This window comes from Thalassophryne amazonica, chromosome 18 (assembly GCF_902500255.1).
Source record: "Thalassophryne amazonica chromosome 18, fThaAma1.1, whole genome shotgun sequence".
NCBI lineage: Eukaryota > Metazoa > Chordata > Actinopteri > Batrachoidiformes > Batrachoididae > Thalassophryne > Thalassophryne amazonica.
In genome coordinates this window covers 40,490,381-40,509,392 of record NC_047120.1, presented here as the reverse complement: position 1 = coordinate 40,509,392, position 19,012 = coordinate 40,490,381, and the positions used below count along the sequence as shown (strand labels likewise).

At 44.7% G+C, this 19,012-nt stretch overlaps 1 protein-coding gene across 1 annotated transcript in view; it reads right to left on the bottom strand.

Moving 5' to 3' along the window:
- The window catches only part of LOC117531610 (kelch domain-containing protein 1-like), a 29,325-nt gene extending 15,596 nt beyond the window's left edge, over positions 1–13,729 (bottom strand). The window contains exons 1-4 of the mRNA XM_034194750.1: positions 13,253–13,729; positions 2,460–2,530; positions 2,208–2,325; positions 1,212–1,324 (exon numbers count right to left, since the gene is read on the bottom strand). Of these exons, the coding sequence (XP_034050641.1) occupies positions 1,212–1,324; positions 2,208–2,325; positions 2,460–2,530; positions 13,253–13,354 (404 nt within the window). The 5' untranslated portion in view covers positions 13,355–13,729. The remainder of the gene's footprint in view (positions 1–1,211; positions 1,325–2,207; positions 2,326–2,459; positions 2,531–13,252) is intronic.
- Between the last annotated feature and the right edge of the window lie 5,283 nt (positions 13,730–19,012).

Here is a 19,012-nt window from a genome sequence, read left to right as displayed (position 1 = left end):
ATACTCAGTTCCTTTATTCCTGTCAGAAATCGTGATAAGACACCAAAATCATTGAAATCAGATCATCTTAACAGGAGTAAATTTGGTACTTGACCAAAAGTCCATTGATCTTTCCATGTTTACCAAATGGAAGATCAGAGATGGGGTTGGTAAACTCTTCATTTTGTGATTCTGTAGGACAAGTAATTTTGTATTATTTCCAGGACTTTGGAAATAGAGCTTCTTTTTTTGCTTCATTTTGACTGCTAATACATTGACGAGGGACATCAAAGCCAAATTTGTTCAGAATGCTTCAAACAACTCAGGACCACTTTTAAAACTTTATCCTCATGAAGCTGTCTCAGTATGTTGCGATTTTGCAATTATTTGACATATCTGTTCATCTAATCTGTTAATCATACATAACCAGCACACCAATAGTGGAGCAGATACATGTAAAATATCACCATGATTGTGTTTTTATGGCAAAAGCACCAAATTTTATATACTTTATTTGATACATAATTTTTTAATATAATGCTTGATGTTTTTTCTTTAATTTTATAAAATCAGTCTAAATGTGGTTGGAACAGCATCAGCGTGGAAAAAAATGACACTTCATATGTCATACAGAGACAAATGCAATAATCCATTCCAATCACAATTACAGTGATTTAAAAACAAACACACATATAATCAACTCTCTCAACTCAACCTTTATTTCTAAAGCACCTTTAAAATGACAGCAGTCGAAAAAGTGCTGTACATAATAGAAACATGGGCAGCAAGTTACCCCGATCAGAAATTAATTAATTAAAAATAGCAAAAAAAATTGTAACAGGCAATAAAATGAATAAAAGACAAAGTAAAATAAAGAGTAAAAGTAGTAAAAAAAAACTGAGATGCAATCACTCATTTAGGAAACAGCAGAGAAAAGAAGTAATAATCACCTCATACATCTGCATCATTGCAATCAATAATGAAAACAGCCCTAACTGACATTCGCTGTGACTTTTAATCATACAAAACGAGATGTAAAGGTACATACATAAACTCTAAATTCCATCAGATTAAATCCACTGTTGAAAAAAGGAACTGTTTCATTTGCCTCAGCTTGTAGTTTTAAACACTGAATCACGAACCTCTTTTTGGGATACAAAGACGGCTCAGCTGGAGCTTATTGTGTTTCACCTGCATGCCCTGGTGTGGCGTTTCCACAGGACACAACTGACCTGTCTTTGTGTACCCAGCAGGTGTGTTTGTTTCGAGGTGAGGGGGTCGTTCCCTTGGTGTTGGTCACTCTCCTACATGAGCAGCAGCGCTCACTCAGGTCAACAGAAAACATCTACCAACAACATGAAAAATGCATCAGACCTTCGTGGGTTTGAAGCAGCTCTGGGACGACTCATAAAAATCATTAGCCATCTAGTCGGGTGCCATTAGTCATCAACTACAAAGCAAATACATTTGACATTGAATGAATTAAGCCAATTTCAAATCTTGGGGAAACTCAAATGTGGCATTTATTTTAACAAATACAAGCACAAAGTCACAAATACAAAAAAAAATGGCATTAGCGTGAAGACAATACCTGCATTCATTTACTCGGCATAGGTGACCCGTTTGAGCTGACTGATTCACCTGCCAAGGTTCACACACATTCTTCACTGAGTGAAGAGAGTAGTGGCAACTCCAGCAAGTCAATTCTTTTAAGGAATAAATGAACTTGATGAATGGCTTTCGACTAGTCGACTAATAAAAAATAGACGACTAGTCGGATGCTAGCTAGTCGTAGTCGACTATTACGGCTAGTCGTCCCATCCCTAGTTTGAAGTCCAGAATCACATTTCAAGAGCTCAAGGGGAACAGAAAGTTAGCATGTGTCTTATTTCATGTATAAACTGGAAATTGCATCATATTTTCCTTCTTGTTTTGCAGCTGAAGTTGTTTTACCCTCACAGATGCCTCTGCGTGCATGTGCATGCTTCTATATATGCAAAGGGTGACATGACACTGCTGCTCTTTGATAAAAAGCAGATAAGCACAGTGTGACTCTTTGACTCATTGTCTGCACACATTCCACAACCCTGATTTGGTGAGCTCAAGTCACGAGAAGCTTTGCACGAAAGATGTTTTTCATATCAGTGATACCAGCTGATGAGCAAAAGGTCGAGCCAACATTTGGAGCCAGAATCTTTGACTTATTGTGGCCGTCTATCGCAACTCACTTGATTGGAGTATCCGTTGGGGTCGCATCCTCCAAAGATGTAGAGCGTGTTGTTAACATAAGAGCCACAGAAGCCTAATAAGTCTGGTGGGATGTCTCCGGTGATCTGCCTCCGATGCCTGGTTCACAGAAATGGGGATAGGATGAGCACATTAAGGTTGGGAACCACTTGTAATGTCTGAACCAGGACCTAAAAACAACAGACGGAAAGCTGTAGAGCTGCAGAATAATTGTCTGCAGGCTGAATTCTCACCAAATTCCACTGTCTAAATCACAAAGCCAAATCTCATCACTGGGCAACATGACATCCTCTCCAGCAATGACCTGTAAGGAAACAAAGACAAGATGTCAGCATTCTTATCTATCTTTGGATTAAAGCCCAGAATTTCGTCACACTCTGGATTTGTCTGCAACACACTACGACGTACGAGATAAATCAATTTTACGGCCTTGCATAAATGTTTTCACATATTCCCCAGTATGTTTATACATGAAGGAACATCTCTACGCACGGTGGTAAAAGATCTTTATACCAAATGCTCTCATGCTGAGGTGTGGTTTAGCAAAAACGCATGTACGTGCACTCATGAGTGAAAAATATACTCACTGGCCGCTAGATTAGGTACACCTGCTCCACGGTCATTAATTTAAATATCTAATCAACAGCAGCAGGCACAGATCAGCTAACAGCTACCTAGTGAAGCTAACCATTTTTGTGAGCGGATTAGTTTTTCAGCTCACTTTGAAAACCATTAGCAGACCAATTAGCTTTCACTAAATTTAGTTCTGCTAACAGTTTGGAATAAAGTTTAACAGTCAAAAATTGTGGTAAGCTCTGAAATCATTGCAGCCTGCTCAGTTGCTTGTTATTTATTTAAATATCTAATAGACAGTGGGCACAGTTCAGCTAATTAGCAAAGCTAACCTTTCGTAAAAAGATACATTTTTCTGCTAACTTAGAAATTCACAAGCGGACCAAATAGCCAGCACTAAATGTAGTTGTGCTAACTTTGTGATGTTACATTGTTTGGAAGTTAAACAGTAAAAACATTTGTAAATCCTGAAATCTTTGCAGCTAGCATTTTTGGTTGCGGCTCTCCACAGGGCACAAACATGTTGAGTGTCAATTAAAGCTAGTTCTGTAAAGAACTCAGTCCATCCTCCCCACTCCAAGTGGATGGCCGGGCTAAGGTAAGACTAACTGTATAATAGGCCCTTTAAAACATTTTATTTACATTTAGAGGTGACTGGTTCCATTACAGATTTGCACAAAATGTTTTCAGAACGCTGACAAAAACAACAGTGAAATGACCACAGACTGTATATATAGGAAATGTCATTGAGTGATTTTAAGCAACTGCTGGGTTTTGTCCTCTCACAATAACTCATTACAGTTAGTCATGGAGACGGATGGGTATGTCCTGCTAAATATTGGTATTTCATTGATTTTCCAATTCCAGTATTTTCATGGCATCTCATAAGGTTTAACAAGTTCCCCGCCTCTTCTTCTATCCATATATATTACACCAGAATTATGTACATAAGTGATGGTGTTTGGGCCCCAGCTGTTGTGAAAGTGTCGTAACACGGACCCACAACCGGGGGCGTTAATGAACGGACAATGGATAAGCCAAAAGTAACAATTTAATGTTGTGAATCGCACAACGACGTACAGACAATAACAATATGGTGGAATGTCAATTATACACCAGGTGACGTGTGGGCAGGCTCGACGATAGAAGACGCCTGGCGAGAGAAGAGCCGGATCCCACACAGCTTCCACCACCAACCTAGCTGAAGAACACTGGAGCCGCCAAGCCCTGCGCCCCAGGTGGCCGCTGTCTTCAGCAGTCAGACCTGGTACTGCTGGCAGAGAACAGAAACAGTATTGATGAGTGCGAGTTCGCACACTCAGTAATCCCACAGTCTGTGTTTAGTTAGGAGGGAGAACCTCCACCTCCAATCACACACTCGTACAGCTCCTGTGAAACCACTTATCTGGTTTCGGGTGTGAGGTGAAGCCATCGCAGTCCACACCAAACACCAATACCACAGATAAGGACACCGTCACAGGAAAACGGCTGCAAATGAGATCAGACTATTAGTCACAGTTAAGCTTAGCAGAGAAATTACCTGAATGGTAGCTGATTTCTCGGCGGGGAGGTGGAGTTGCAGTCCGGCCTTTATGATGGTGGTGATGAGTAGTGGATGAGTGACAGCTGGTACGGATGACGAGTGACAGCTGTCACTCCCGGTCGCTCCGACGCCCTCTCGTGCTTGAAGCCCGCTCTTCAAGCAGGGCGCCATCTTGTGGTGGTGGGCCAGCAGTACCTCCTCTTCAGCGGCCCACACAACAGGACCCCCCCCCTCAACGGGCGCCTCCTGGCACCCGACCAGGCTTGTCCGGGTGACGGGTGTAGAAGTCGGCCAGGATGGCCGGGTCCAGGATGAAGCTCCTCTTCACCCAGGAGCGCTCTTCGGGGCCATAACCCTCCCAGTCCACCAGATACTGGAACCCCCGGCCCTTTCGACGGACGTCCAGGAGCCGGCGTACCGTCCACGCGGGCTCCCTGTCGATGATCCGGGTAGGAGGCGGCGCTGGTCCCGGGGCACACAGTGGTGAGGTATGGCAGGGCTTGAGTCTTGACACATGAAAAACGGGGTGTATCCGCAGTGAAGCTGGCAGCTTCAGCTTCACTGCGGCCGGACTGAGGACTTTGAGTATGGGAAATGGTCCGATGTACCTGTCCTTTAGCTTGTGGGATTCCACCTGCAGGGGGATGTCCTTAGTGGATAGCCAGACCTCCTGCCCGGGCTGGTATGCAGGGGCCGGGGAACGCCGGCGATCTGCATGGGCCTTAGCCCTCGTCCGGGCTCTGAGCAGGGCAGAGCGGGCGGTACGCCACACCCAACGGCACTTCCTCAGATGGGCCTGGACCGAGGGTATCAGTCTCCTGGGCCAGCGGGAGCTTCGGGAGGGCCACGAAGTGGGCCGCCTTGGAGAACCGGTCCACTATCGTGAGGATGGAAGTCATGCCCTGGGACGGCGGGAGGCCCGTGACAAAGTCCAGGCCAATATGAGACCAGGGGCGACGAGGCACGGGCAGTGGCTGGAGGAGGCCTTGGGCCTTGTGGTGGTCGGCTTTGCCACTGGCACAGGTGGTGCAGGCCTGGACATACTCCCGGACGTCGGCTTCCATAGATGCCCACCAGAAGCGCTGCCGGACCACTGCCACGGTCCTTCGCACCCCTGGATGACAGGAGAGCTTGGAACCGTGACAGAAGTCAAGGACCGCAGCCCTGACCTCTGGTGGGACGTACAACTTGTCCTTCGGACCTGTCCCCGGGTCCGGGCTCCATGTCAGGGCCTCCCAGACGGTCTTCTCCACGTCCCAGGTTAGGGTGGCCACGACAGTGGACTCGGGGATGATGGCGTCAGGGGGGTCTGATGGCTCGGTCTTGACCTCCTCTTCATGCACCCGGGACAGGGCGTCAGATCGTTGGTTTTTTGTCCCGGGGCGGTAGGTGATCCGGAAGTCAAAACGCCCGAAGAACAGCGACCAGCGGGCTTGCCTGGGGTTCAGACGCTTCGCGGTCCGGATGTACTCCAGGTTCCGATGGTCTGTGAAAACCGTAAATGGTACCGATGCTCCCTCCAACAGGTGTCTCCACTCCTCAAGAGCCTCCTTCACCGCAAGAAGTTCCCAATTGCCGACGTCATAGTTCCGTTCAGCTGGGGTCAACCTGCGGGAAAAGTAGGCACATGGATGGAGAACCTTGTCGGACTCCCCGCTCTGGGATAGCACGGCTCCTATCCCTGAGTCAGAGGCGTCCACTTCAACTACGAACTGGCGCTTGGGATCGGGCTGCACCAGAACCGGTGCAGTCGAGAACCGGCGTTTCAACTCTCTAAACGCGGCTTCGCACCGATCCGACCAGGTGAAGGGGACTTTTGTGGAGGTCAGGGCTGTCAGGGGGCTAACTACCTGACTGTAGCCCTTGATGAACCTCCGGTAGAAATTTGCAAAACTGAGGAACCGTTGTAGTTTCCTACGGTTCGTTGGTTGGGGCCAATCTCTCACCGCCGCAACCTTGGCTGGATCAGGGGCGACGGAGTTGGAGGAGATTATGAACCCCAGGAAAGACAAAGAAGTGCGGTGAAACTCACACTTCTCGCCCTTCACAAACAGCCGGTTCTCCAACAACTGCTGTAGGACCTGACGTACATGCTTGACATGGGTCTCAGGATCCGGAGAAAAGATGAGTATATCGTCTAGATATACGAAGACAAACCGATGCAGGAAGTCCCGCAAGACGTCATTAACCAATGCTTGGAACGTCGCGGGCGCATTGGTGAGGCCGTACGGCATGACCAGGTACTCAAAGTGACCTAACGGGGTGTTAAATGCCGTCTTCCACTCGTCTCCCTCCCGGATCCGAACCAGGTGATAAGCATTCCTAAGATCCAATTTTGTGAAAATTTGGGCTCCATGCAGGGGCGTGAACACTGAATCCAACAGAGGTAACGGGTATCGGTTGCGAACCGTGATCTCGTTCAGCCCTCTGTAATCAATGCATGGACGGAGTCCGCCGTCCTTCTTGCCCACAAAAAAGAAACCAGCACCCATCGGGGAGGTGGAGTTCCGGATCAACCCAGCAGCTAACGAGTCCCGGATGTAGGTCTCCATTGATTCGCGTTCCGGACGTGAGAGGTTGTACAGCCTGCTGGACGGGTACTCAGCGCCCGGTATCAAATCAATGGCACAATCGTACGGACGGTGTGGGGGTAGCGTGAGTGCCAGTTCCTTGCTGAAGACGTCAGCAAGGTCGTGGTACTCGGCTGGCACCGCCGCCAGATTGGGGGGGACTAAAACCTCCTCCTTAGCTGTCACACCGGGTGGAACCGAGGATCCTAAACACTCCCGGTGGCAGGTTTCGCTCCACTGAACCACAACCCCAGACGGCCAATTAATCTGGGGATTGTGTTTTAGTACCCATCGAAAACCCAAAATCACTCGGGAGGTTGAAGATGTTACATAAAACACAATCTCCTCCCTGTGATTCCCAGACCAATGTCACTGGCTGAGTCTGGTGTGTGATTAGTGGAAGAAGGGTGCCATCTAGTGCCCGCACCGACAATGGTGACGGTAAGGCCACTAGAGGGAGCCTGACCTCCTTTGCCCATCTGCTATCCAGCAGATTCCCCTCCGACCCCGTGTCCACCAGTGCTGGGGCGTGAAGGGTTAGATCCCCACTCAGGATCGTGACTAGGATACGTGCAGATCGTCGGGGTCTCCCCACGTGGGTGTTGTGACCCACCCTTAGCCCAGTCTCTAAGGACGAGTGCTGCTGTTTTGACCGTTTGGGGCATTCTCTGTGTGTGCTCCGTTGAGCTGCAGAGAAAACACTCTCCACGGATCAGCCTCCTTTGTCTCTGATCTGATCGCTTTTTGGCCCTGCTCGTTTCCATAGCAACGTCAGCAGGGGGAGCTGTCGTCACGTGGAGAGCCCTGGCTGTGGAGCGTGGGGAAGTCGGCTCCCTTTCGGACCCGGGAGGAAGAGGGATGGCTTGGGCCTGACCACGCCCTTCGTTTCGCTCCCGTCGGTGTTCTGTCGATAAGCCCATCTAAATCCCGCGGCTCGTCCTTCGCCACCAGGTGCTCCTTAAGGACCAGAGACAGTCCGTTTACAAAGGCGGCGCGGAGCGCAACAGCATTCCAGCTGGCTCGCGCTGCCGCGATGCGGACGTCGACTGCATACTTCGCTGCGCTCCGACGCCCCTGCCGTATCGACAGCAGCACGCTTGAAGCGGTCTCACCTGACGGAACTCCCTCACAAACTCAGTGTAAACCGTTAGGAGCCGTGAATTCTGCTCCCAGAGCGCCGTAGCCCAGGCGCGTGCCTCTCCTCGAAGCAGATTTATAACGTAAGCCACCCGGCTAGCGTCTGACGCGTACATGACGGGACACTGTGAAAAGACGAGTGAGCACTGCATCAAGAAGTCCGCGTCTCCACACAGCCTCCGTACGGCTCCGGAGGGCTTATGTATGCTTCAGGGGAAGGTGGGGGGGTTCGTTGAACGACCAGCGGAATGTCTGTCACGGCCAGCAGGAGGAGGTGCTGCAGCAGCGCCCTGAGCATGCGCTTCCACCTGGGCGGTGAGAGCCTCCATCCTACGACTGAGAATAATGCTCTGCTCGGTAACTAAGTCCAACCGAGCGGTAAAGGCGGTTAAGATGTGCTGCAGCTCACCCAATACGCCTCCTGCTGGCGCCTGTGCACCTCGCTCTTCCATTGGCTGTTCAAGCGATGGTTGACGCCCCTCAGGATCCATGACGCTGGCCGAGAAATCCTGTTGTGAAAGTGTCGTGACACGGACCCACAACAGGGGGCGTTAATGAACGGACAATGGATAAGCCAAAAGTAACAATTTAATGTTGTGAATCGCACAACGACGTACAGACAATAACAATATGGTGGAATGTCAATTATACACCAGGTGACGTGTGGGCAGGCATGGAACACCCAGTTCAATTCTCCACTGCAGTAGAAGCTGATTAAACGACTAACATAACAGCTCAATATAATAAGATGTGAGGGACACCACATTTACTGACTTAGTCACAAAACCTAAAGTACCTCAGGAAGTGTGCTGACGAGCGTGAGACCTCACCCCCTCCTCTTTCACAGACCATGGCATCAAACCTGGTACGGTCTCTGCGTCCATGATGATGAGATGGTTCTCTAAACGTCAATCTCACCCGTCTGGTCACAAGGTCGAGTCTCTGGCAAATACACACTGTGTACTCCAGACTTAAATGCAACCATGCCCCAATCCATATAGATGCACCACAGCTGTGAGTCCTGACGAGCTGCACATGACCAGCCTCAGGTGATCAGGGTGAGGTCCTAATAACTCAGCCACACAGCCACTCAGTCCTGAACGCATGCCACCTGGAAGGAAAAACAAAAGACAGAAAACAGAAGACAGAAACAAAAGCCAGCCAGGCACCCCAGCCACAACAGTTTAATGGTTTCGCCCCCCACTCCCCCTCTTACCTCTCTGAGCTCCTTCAACCCTATGATCCTACTCGGTGCCTCAGGTCAGCTGACCTGTTGCTCCTGGAGGTACCGAAGTCCAAATGGAAGCTCAGAGGGGACAGAGCATTTTCCATTGCTGCTCCAAAACTATGGAACGAGCTTCCATTGAACATTAGACAAGCTTCCTCACTGTCCATTTTTAAAACCAGTCTTCAACCCATTTTTATCTTTTAACTCCGTATGAGACTCTGTTTTTGTTTTAGTGTTTTATGGTTTGCTTTTATTTATTTATTGTTTCTAATTGCTTTTAACAACAGTGAAATAATTATTTTATTGCTTTTAAATGTTTTATGTACAGCACTTTGTTTTCAACTTGGTTGTTTTAAGGTGCTATATAAAGTTGAGTACACCATGTACAAGTATTTTAGAATGTCATGTGTCATGTAGTGTTCAGAATAATAGTAGTGTTATGTGACTAAAAAGATTAATCCAGGTTTTGAGTATATTTCTTATTGTTACATGGGAAACAAGGTACCAGTAGATTCTCACAAATCCATCAAGACCGAGCATTCATGATATGCACACTCTTAAGGCTATGAAATTGGGCTATTAGTAAAAAATAGCTGAAAAGGGGGTGTTCACAATAATAGTAGCATCTGCTATTGACGGTATAAACTCAAAACTGTTATGTTCAAACTGCTTTTTTAGCAATCCTGTGAATCACTAAACTAGTATTTAGTTGTATAACCACAGTTTTTCATGATTTCTTCACATCTGCGAGGCATTAATTTTGTTGGTTTGGAACCAAGATTTTGCTTGTTTACTACTGTGATTGGGGTCATTGTCTTCTTATTGTCCTCGTCAGCATAAGGCAACATGACCTGTATTTTGACATATCCAAACTGATCCATGATACCTGGTATGCGATATATAGGCAAAACACCATAGTAGGAGAAACATGCCCATATCATGATGCTTGCACCACCATGCTTCACTGTCTTCACTGTGAACTGTGGCTTGAATTCAGAGTTTGGGGGTCGTCTCACAAATGTCTGCGGCCCTTGGACCCAAAAAGAACAGTTTTACTCTCATCAGCCCACAAAATATTCCTCCATTTCTCTTTAGGCCAGTTGATGTGTTCTTTGGCAAACTGTAACCTCTTCTGCACATCTTTTATTTAATAGAAGGACTTTGCGGGAGATTCTTGTAAATAAATTAGCTTCACACAGGCATCTTCTAACTGTCACAGCACTTACAGGTAACTCCAGACTGTCTTTGATCATCCTGGAGCTGATCAATGGGTGAGCCTTTGCCATTCTGGTTATTCTTCTATCCATTTTGATGGTTGGTTTCCGTTTTCTTCCACACGTGTTTTTTTTTTTTTTTTGTCCATTTTAAAGCATTGGGGATCATTGTAGATGAACACCCTCTAATTTTTTTGCACCTGCGTATGTTTTCCCCTATCCAATCAACTTTTTAATCAAACTACGCTGTTCTTCTGAACAATGTCTTGAACGTCCCATTTTCCTCAGGCTTTCAAAGAGAAAAGCATGTTCAACAGGTGCTGGCTTCATCCTTACAGAGGGGACACCTGATTCACACCTGTTTGTTCCACAAAATTGACAAACTCACTGACTGAATGCCACACTACTATTATTGTGAACACCCCCTTTTTTTTTTACTTTTTTTTTACTAATAGCCCAATTTCATAGCCTTAAGAGTGTGCATATCATGAATGCTTGGTCTTGTTGGATTTGTGAGAATCTACTGAATCTACTGGTACCTTGTTTCCAATGTAACAATAAGAAATATACTCAAAACCTGGATTAAACTTTTTAGTCAGATAGCACTACTATTATTCTGAACACTACTGTATATTTGCATTGTTTCCATTGCAGTTTGCATATGGCTTTTTCCAAAAACCTGAAAACATTTTTGTGATATTAGAGTTGCTTGTTTGTTTAAGCATGATTTCAATTCCCTGCTTCAAATTTGGAGCGTAATGGAAATTCTAATGACATTTTTGCCTGTTCAGTGGAGACAAGAAGCGTTTAATGTGATTGCCCCATCCTGTAACATTAATTAGCTGGATAGCTTCTGCTTGCTAATGTGGTGTTTGTTTTCTAAATAATGCACCAATTTTGGCAAGACTGAAAAGATGATTGAAGATGTCTTAGGCCACCACAATATGTTCACTGCCCCCCAGATATGTTCTGCATGCACCCCTGTGCGAGTGGGGTGGGTGCATCAGGTACTGTACTTGCAATTTGTACTACGTGAAGTTACCAGTGAGTGCATGTCTATAAGAATAAGAGTATATCAATGTGAGTGTAATAACTCAGCCCTCCACTGAGCATCAATTACAATAACAATGTATTTTCTAGTCTTCCTGAATATTCCTGCCTGAATATAAGATCACAGTTTTCATGTTGAGACATACGAGGTCTGTTAGAAAAGTATCCGACCTTATTATTTTTTTCAAAAACCATATGGATTTGAATCACGTGTGATTACATCAGACATGCTTGAACCCTCGTGGGCATGCAAGAGTTTTTTCACGCCTGTCGGTTACGTCATTCGCCTGTGGGCAGTCTTTGAGTGAGGAGTGGTCCACCCTCTCGTCGATTTTTTCATTGTTTAGGAATGGCTCAGAGACTGCTGCTTTGTTTGATCAAAATTTTTTCAAAACTGTAAGGCACAACTGAGTGGACACCATTCGATAAATTCAGCTGGTTTTCGGTAAAAATGTTAACGGCTGATGAGAGATTTTGGTCTGGTAGTGTCACTTTAAGGATGGCCCACGGTGCCTGACGGCGATCTGCGCTTCGAGGCGGCAGCGTCTCGCCGTTTCAAGTTGAAAACGTCCACATTTCAGGCTCTGTTGACCCAGTAAGTCGTCAGAGAACAGAGAACTTTCAGAAGAAGTCGGCATGAGGAGTTTATTCGGACATTCCATTGTTAACAGACATTTTGTAATGAAAGAACGTGCGGGCAGAGTCGCATGTCGGGCCGGACCCGACCGCGGGGGGTCGCGACAGGAAAAACACCTCCGCTGGAAACCTTAACGGACAAGTTGGAACATGCCCAAGCTGTTAAACAATTTCTCAGTTACTCACTTGTTGAAAGCCATCAAAAGCCACCTGAATTTTACAAATGGTTTTCAACACGGAGGTGTTTTTCCTGTCGCGGTGCACACAGATTCGCCGAGTCGTTACGGAAACGACTCCGCGAATTTGCGCGCACGTCTTTCATTACAAAATGTCCTTAAACAGTGGAATGTCCGCATAAAGTCCTCATGCCGGCCTCTTCTGAATCTTCTCTGTTCTCTCACGACGTCCTGGGTGAATGAAGCCTTAAATTAGGATGTTTTCAGGTCGAAACAGGCAGACGACGGCGCCTGGAAGCGCTACGCAACGTCCCGCACCGTGGGAAGTCCTTACACCAACAGAAACACCCCATAATCTCTCATCAGCCGTTAAAACCAGCTTAATTTCTCGAATAGTGTCCACTCGGATACTCCTCACAGGTCCAGAAAAAATTTTGATAAAGCAACGCGCGCCGTCTCGAGCAGCGTGTGAAACAAAGGAATTCAGCCGAGAGGGCTGGACCACATCTCACTCAAGGCCTGCCCACAGGGAAATGATGTCACCAACACGCGTGAAAAAACTCACGCATGCGCACGAGGGTTCAAGCATGATTGGTGTAATCGCACGTCATTCAAATCCATATAGTTAAAAAAAAAAAGTGTCGGTTTCTTATCTAATAGACCTCGTATTCCTGCAGCGAAGCTTCTACATGGTCACTGCTGTTCTGTTTACACACACACACACACACACACACACACACACACACACACACACACACACACACACACACACACACACACACACACACACACAAACATGAGGATTTTCTCAGAAGTGCTGCAGCAGATTTTCTGTTGTGCTCTTTGTTTACATTGTAACATGGCTCTCACCTGCAGGGATAAAACTCAAAAGCACTCACCTGGTAACCTCCCCAGACGTGCAGCGTGTTGTTGGTGTCTACAAATGCCGTGTGGCAGCTCCTCTGCAGCTGGCTTATGGGGTCACTGCTCCCAGCATCCATCCCACAGTCACTGCAGCACCCCAATGGCCTCCTAAATCTTGGCTGAAGTAGTGAAGCTGCAGAGAGGAATGCTGGAAGCCGGGGAGCAGATCTGATCTGCTGCTTTAACTGCAGAAAGAAAAGCCCAAAAGCATTTGCCAAACGTGTTTGTCAGGCTTACTCTTTTACTCCTCCCATGATTATGAACCGCTCCAAGGAAGATTAAAAATTAGTGGCCAAGTGGTTAGTGCACTTGTTTTCATTGTGAAAGGTTCCTGGTTCAAACCCCACCCCTGCCACTTTTTTCCACGTAATGTGGAGGTGTGTCAAGAAAGGCACCCAGTGTGAAACCCATGCCAGATCAACGTGCAGATCTACCTCGGATCTGCTGTGGCAACCCTGAGTGGATTAACAAGGGAGAAGCTGAAGGGATTTAATTTGAGAGTAAGGCTCACTGAAAGCATTTTTAACAAACCAACAAACATAAAATATATTTTTAATTTAAAATTCTGCATCTCATACGAAAAGGTAAACAAACTACATTTTATATTAAAGGAGATTTTAAAAATAAAAGCGCACTTTAATCTAACCAAAAGAGCACATAGAGTGCATACAACTGCCAAACAGCAATATTTTAAAGGGGTCATATTGTACATTTGAACAAACTAATATAGGTTATCAAATGTTTAAAAAAAAAAATAATTGCTGCAGGTGATTATGACAGCAGGCTACAAACTCCAACACTGACATAACGTACTGCATGAGTCATCAACAGGCAAACTTGCGTCGAAATTAATGCCGTAACCAGGGTTGGGTAGGATTACTTTGAAATGTAATCCAAAAGTAATCAGATTACAAGTAATCCAAATCTATGTACATACATACATGTAATCCACATGTATTCTTTCAAAGTAATCCTACCCAACCTTAGCCATAACATTCCACTCCAAACACACATGAAATAAAACAGCAATTTGTTTTTGAATTGTAGTCTGGGTTAGCATCTTTTCAAATATGAGTTTTATTCATTGGTTGTAAGGGAGTTCTTTGAGTTCTTGCACATTGATGTTGAAGCCCAAGTCAATGAGTGATTCCATTTACTTTTTAATATTGGTGTTGGTTTTGCTAGCTGATGGTGATGATTTTTATGAGTTGCTAACGTTAACAGGAACATTAGCATTTGGGCTAGCATTAGCACTGTCATTTCTGAATATTGTCACCTTCCTAAAATAATGGCCTAAGTCATATTCTTCAAAACATGACTATAGGCCATTATTTTATGAAGGTGACGATACGTTAGGCAAACCTACCTCCTGTGTCAGCTAATTTCTTTTGTCCTACTACCAGATTAGCTAGCAAACTCATAACATTACCACCATGTAAACAGTAGCATAGAAGTCACACCACCACTAACCTCAGACATCTTTCTCATGAAGACCACTTAAATTATTCATCATAAAGCTGCACATCAGACAGCTACATATTTGAATAATGTTAAATTTGATTATTAATGCAAAACCATTCATATTTTATGTCAGGAAATTTTAAGATTGACCTCTTTGGGCGGGCTAAACACAGAAACTACAACCTGTTTGAAGCCTAAATTTTGCTCATGGTGCGGCTGCTTCTATACTGAGATGGGACTTTGAGGATCTTTAACATAAAACCACGATAATGCAACTGTAAAAATTAGATACGACTATGCTAATATTTGTTCCCTTTACTCATGTTTGTGGCTCAGCCCCCAAAAGTTTTTTTTTTCCAAGTCCTGACAATATTTTCAAGATGTTTTATGAAAATCACTCCATCAGGCTGTGGTGCCCTCCTGCCTCAAAAGTGCTACCATCATTCCAGTCCCGAAAAAAAACAAATCCCACTGGCCTCTCTGATTTCGACCCTGTAGCCCTCACGCCCATAGTGATGAAATGTTTTGAACACCTGGTCATGCAGCGCATTAAAAACTGCCTCCCTGCTGACCTGGACCCACTACAATTATTACAGAAGGAACAGATCCACAGAAGATGCAATTTCCACCATGCTCCACCTCACGCTGTCTCATCTCGACCAGAAGAACACCTATGCCAGGCTTCTGTTCATAGACTTCAGCAGTGCCTTTAACACCATCATCCCACTGAAGCTAGTGGAAAAGCTTCATATGCTAAAGGTGGACAAAGGCATCTGTAACTGGGTCTCCAACTTTTTGACTCAGCGACAACAAACAGTTAAGGTGGGCAACCGCACATCAAAGGCCATCAGAGTAGGCACAGGCTCTCCACAGGGCTGTGTCCTGAGCCTTCTGCTCTTCAGCCTGCTCACTTCTGACTGCACTGCCAGATTCTGCAGCAACCACATCTTGAAGACTGCAGATGATACAACAGTGGTGGGTCTCATTAAAGACAACAAGTCTGCATACAGGAAAGAAGTGAAACAACTGAGCTCATGGTGCAAGTCCTATAACCTCTTCTTCAATGTGGATAAAACCAGAGAGGTTGTCATCGATTTCAGGAGGGCTGGCAAACAGGATCATGCACCACTAATCACTGATGGGACTGCTGTGAAGAAGGTCAGCAGTGTTAAGTTTTTGGGGGTTCACATTGATGATGACCTCACTCCAACCACTAACACCTCGGCAGTCCTCAAAAAAGCTCAGCAGCGGCTTCACTCCCTCCGCAGACTCAGGAAAGCAGGCCTTCCCATTACACACCTCACCACTTTCTACAGGGGCACTGATGAAAGCATCCTGACCTATGGCTTCACCTCCTGGTTCGTGTGCTGCAGCATCAAGGTCAGAAAGCGGCTAAACAGACTGGTCAAGACAGCCAGCAAAATCATTGGTGTCCCACTCCCCTGTCTGATGGAGCTCTACCAGCAGCGCTGTATCAGCAGAGCCACCCCTCCCACCACATCTTCTCCCTTCTGCCATCAGGAAGGAGATACAGCAGCATCAGCTGCAAAACTAGTAAGATGCTGAACAGCTTCTTTCCTCAGGCTGTAAGACTTATTGAGTGTCCCCCATTCCCACACCCACCTATGACAGCTAGCTGGCTTAGATTGGAGGGTATTTTATGTTTTTTTGACTATATTATTTTATTATGATGTGTTTTATTTATTTATGTCAACTATTCTATTGAGATTTTCATTGCACTGCAGTCACTGATTGAGAAACAAAATTTCATTCTCTTGTGTATACAGTAGTGTTCAGAATAATAGTAGTGCTATGTGACTAAAAAGATTAATCCAGGTTTTGAGTATATTTCTTATTGTTACATGGGAAACAAGGTACCAGTAGATTCAGTAGATTCTCACAAATCCAACAAGACCAAGGATTCATGATATGCACACTCTTAAGGCTATGAAATTGGGCTATTAGTAAAAAAAAAAAAAAAAAAAGTAGAAAAGGGGGTGTTCACAATAATAGGAGCATCTGCTGTTGACGCTACAAACTCAAAACTATTATGTTCAAGCTGCTTTTTTAGCAATCCTGTGAATCACTAAACTAGTATTTAGTTGTATAACCACAGTTTTTCATGATTTCTTCACATCTGTGAGGCATTAATTTTGTTGGTTTGGAACCAAGATTTTGCTTGTTTACTAGTGTGCTTGGGGTCATTGTCTTGTTGAAACACCCATTTCAAGGGCATGTCCTCTTCAGCATAAGGTAACATGACCTCTTCAAGTATTTTGACATATCCAAACTGATCCATGATACCTGGTATGTGATATATAGGCCCAACACCATAGTAGGAGAAACATGCCCATATCATGATGCTTGCACCACCATGCTTCACTGTCTTCACTGTGAACTGTGGCTTGAATTCAGAGTTTGGGGGTCGTCTCACAAACTGTCTGCGGCCCTTGGACCCAAAAAGAACAATTTTACTCTCATCAGTCCACAAAATATTCCTCCATTTCTCTTTAGGCCAGTTGATGTGTTCTTTGGCAAATTGTAACCTCTTCTGCACGTCTTTTATTTAACAGAGGGACTTTGCGGGGGATTCTTGCAAATAAATTAGCTTCACACAGGTGTCTTCTGTCACAGCACTTACAGGTAACTCCAGACTGTCTTTGATCATCCTGGAGCTGATCAATGGGTGAGCCTTTGCCATTCTGATTATTCTTCTGTCCATTTTGATGGTTGGTTTCTGTTTTCTTCCACGTCTGTTTTTTTTTGTCCATTTTATAGCATTGGAGATCATTGTAGATGAACACCCTATAATTTTTTACACCCTATAATTTTTTTTGCACCTGCGTATGTTTTCCCCTCTCCAATCAATCAAACTACGATGTTCTTCTGAACAATGTCTTGAACGTCCCATTTTCCTCAGGCTTTCAAAGAGAAAAGCATGTTCAACAGGTGCTGGCTTCATCCTTACATAGGGGACACCTGATTCACACCAGTTTGTTCCACAAAATTGACGAACTCACTGACTGAATGCCACACTACTATTATTGTGAACACCCCCTTTTCTACTTTTTTTTTTTTTTACTAATAGCCCAATTTCATAGCCTTAAGAGCGTGCATATCATGAATGCTTGGTGTTGTTGAAATTGTGAGAATCTACTGGTACCTTGTTTCCAGTGTAACATAAGAAATATACTAAAAACCTGTATTAATCTTTTTAGACACATAGCACTATTATTTTGAACACTACTGTATAATGCAAGTTCAATGAGAGCAGACCAGCTTAATCATGTGTACGGCGAAATTAAAAGGTTTTCAAACTGAGGTTGCTACCTCCACATCTTTAGATATTACAAGATAATTACTCCAGCAAAAATAGAGTAAAATTAACCATGTTTAAACTTCACGATTTAAAATAGTCAGTGCAGTGTTAGAGAATTTTTGCATCCCAAGTTTAAACTAAATAAAAGGCCCTGACATGAATGTCTGAAAGGCCTTCAAGTTTGATGAACATGAACTCAATTTTTTTTGCCACTTGCAGAGTGCTGTGGAAATTCTTTCCATTTACAGACTCAGATGAATGACCCCCCCACCCCACACACATACCCTTTAAAACTCAAACAAATGATACAAATCCAAGATGAACACACTTTCTTCAAACAACTCCAAAGGTAAGAGTGCCATTTATTTGATGTCAACTATACGTCATTCATAATCAATAACATGACATTGCCATGAACAACTAATGTAGTTTTTTTTTTTTTTTTCCTCCATTTTAGCACTGTAAAATGTTCAGGACATCAAAGGTGTAAGACCCCCCCCCCAACTAAAGCTTTAGTAATGTAATGCTAAATCCTGGATCTGCAGTATTTCTATTTTTTCCTCTGCAGCACAGTCATTCACCAGATGGCATGACAAAAAATGGAAATGTCACTAATTTGGGGTGGTTTAAGGGGGAACTTCATGCATCCTTCTTGAAATACCCATTTAACAGCCACAGCTAGGGTAATGGCGCAAAACATTTTTTAAGAGTAGTGATAACTGAAAATTGTGAACTTGCAAACATTTGCTGTTTTGTTTATTTTTACACTTTATATCATCTTTTAGAATTGTAGCAACGTGACTCAACACCACATAAGCATATATATATATATATATTATTTTTTTTTAACACAATAAATCTTGGACCTGCATATTCATACTGAAACATTCCATAAGTATTTCTCAGTTCTTTTACACATAAACACAATCAGAAAACATCTCAGCCAGTAAGACAG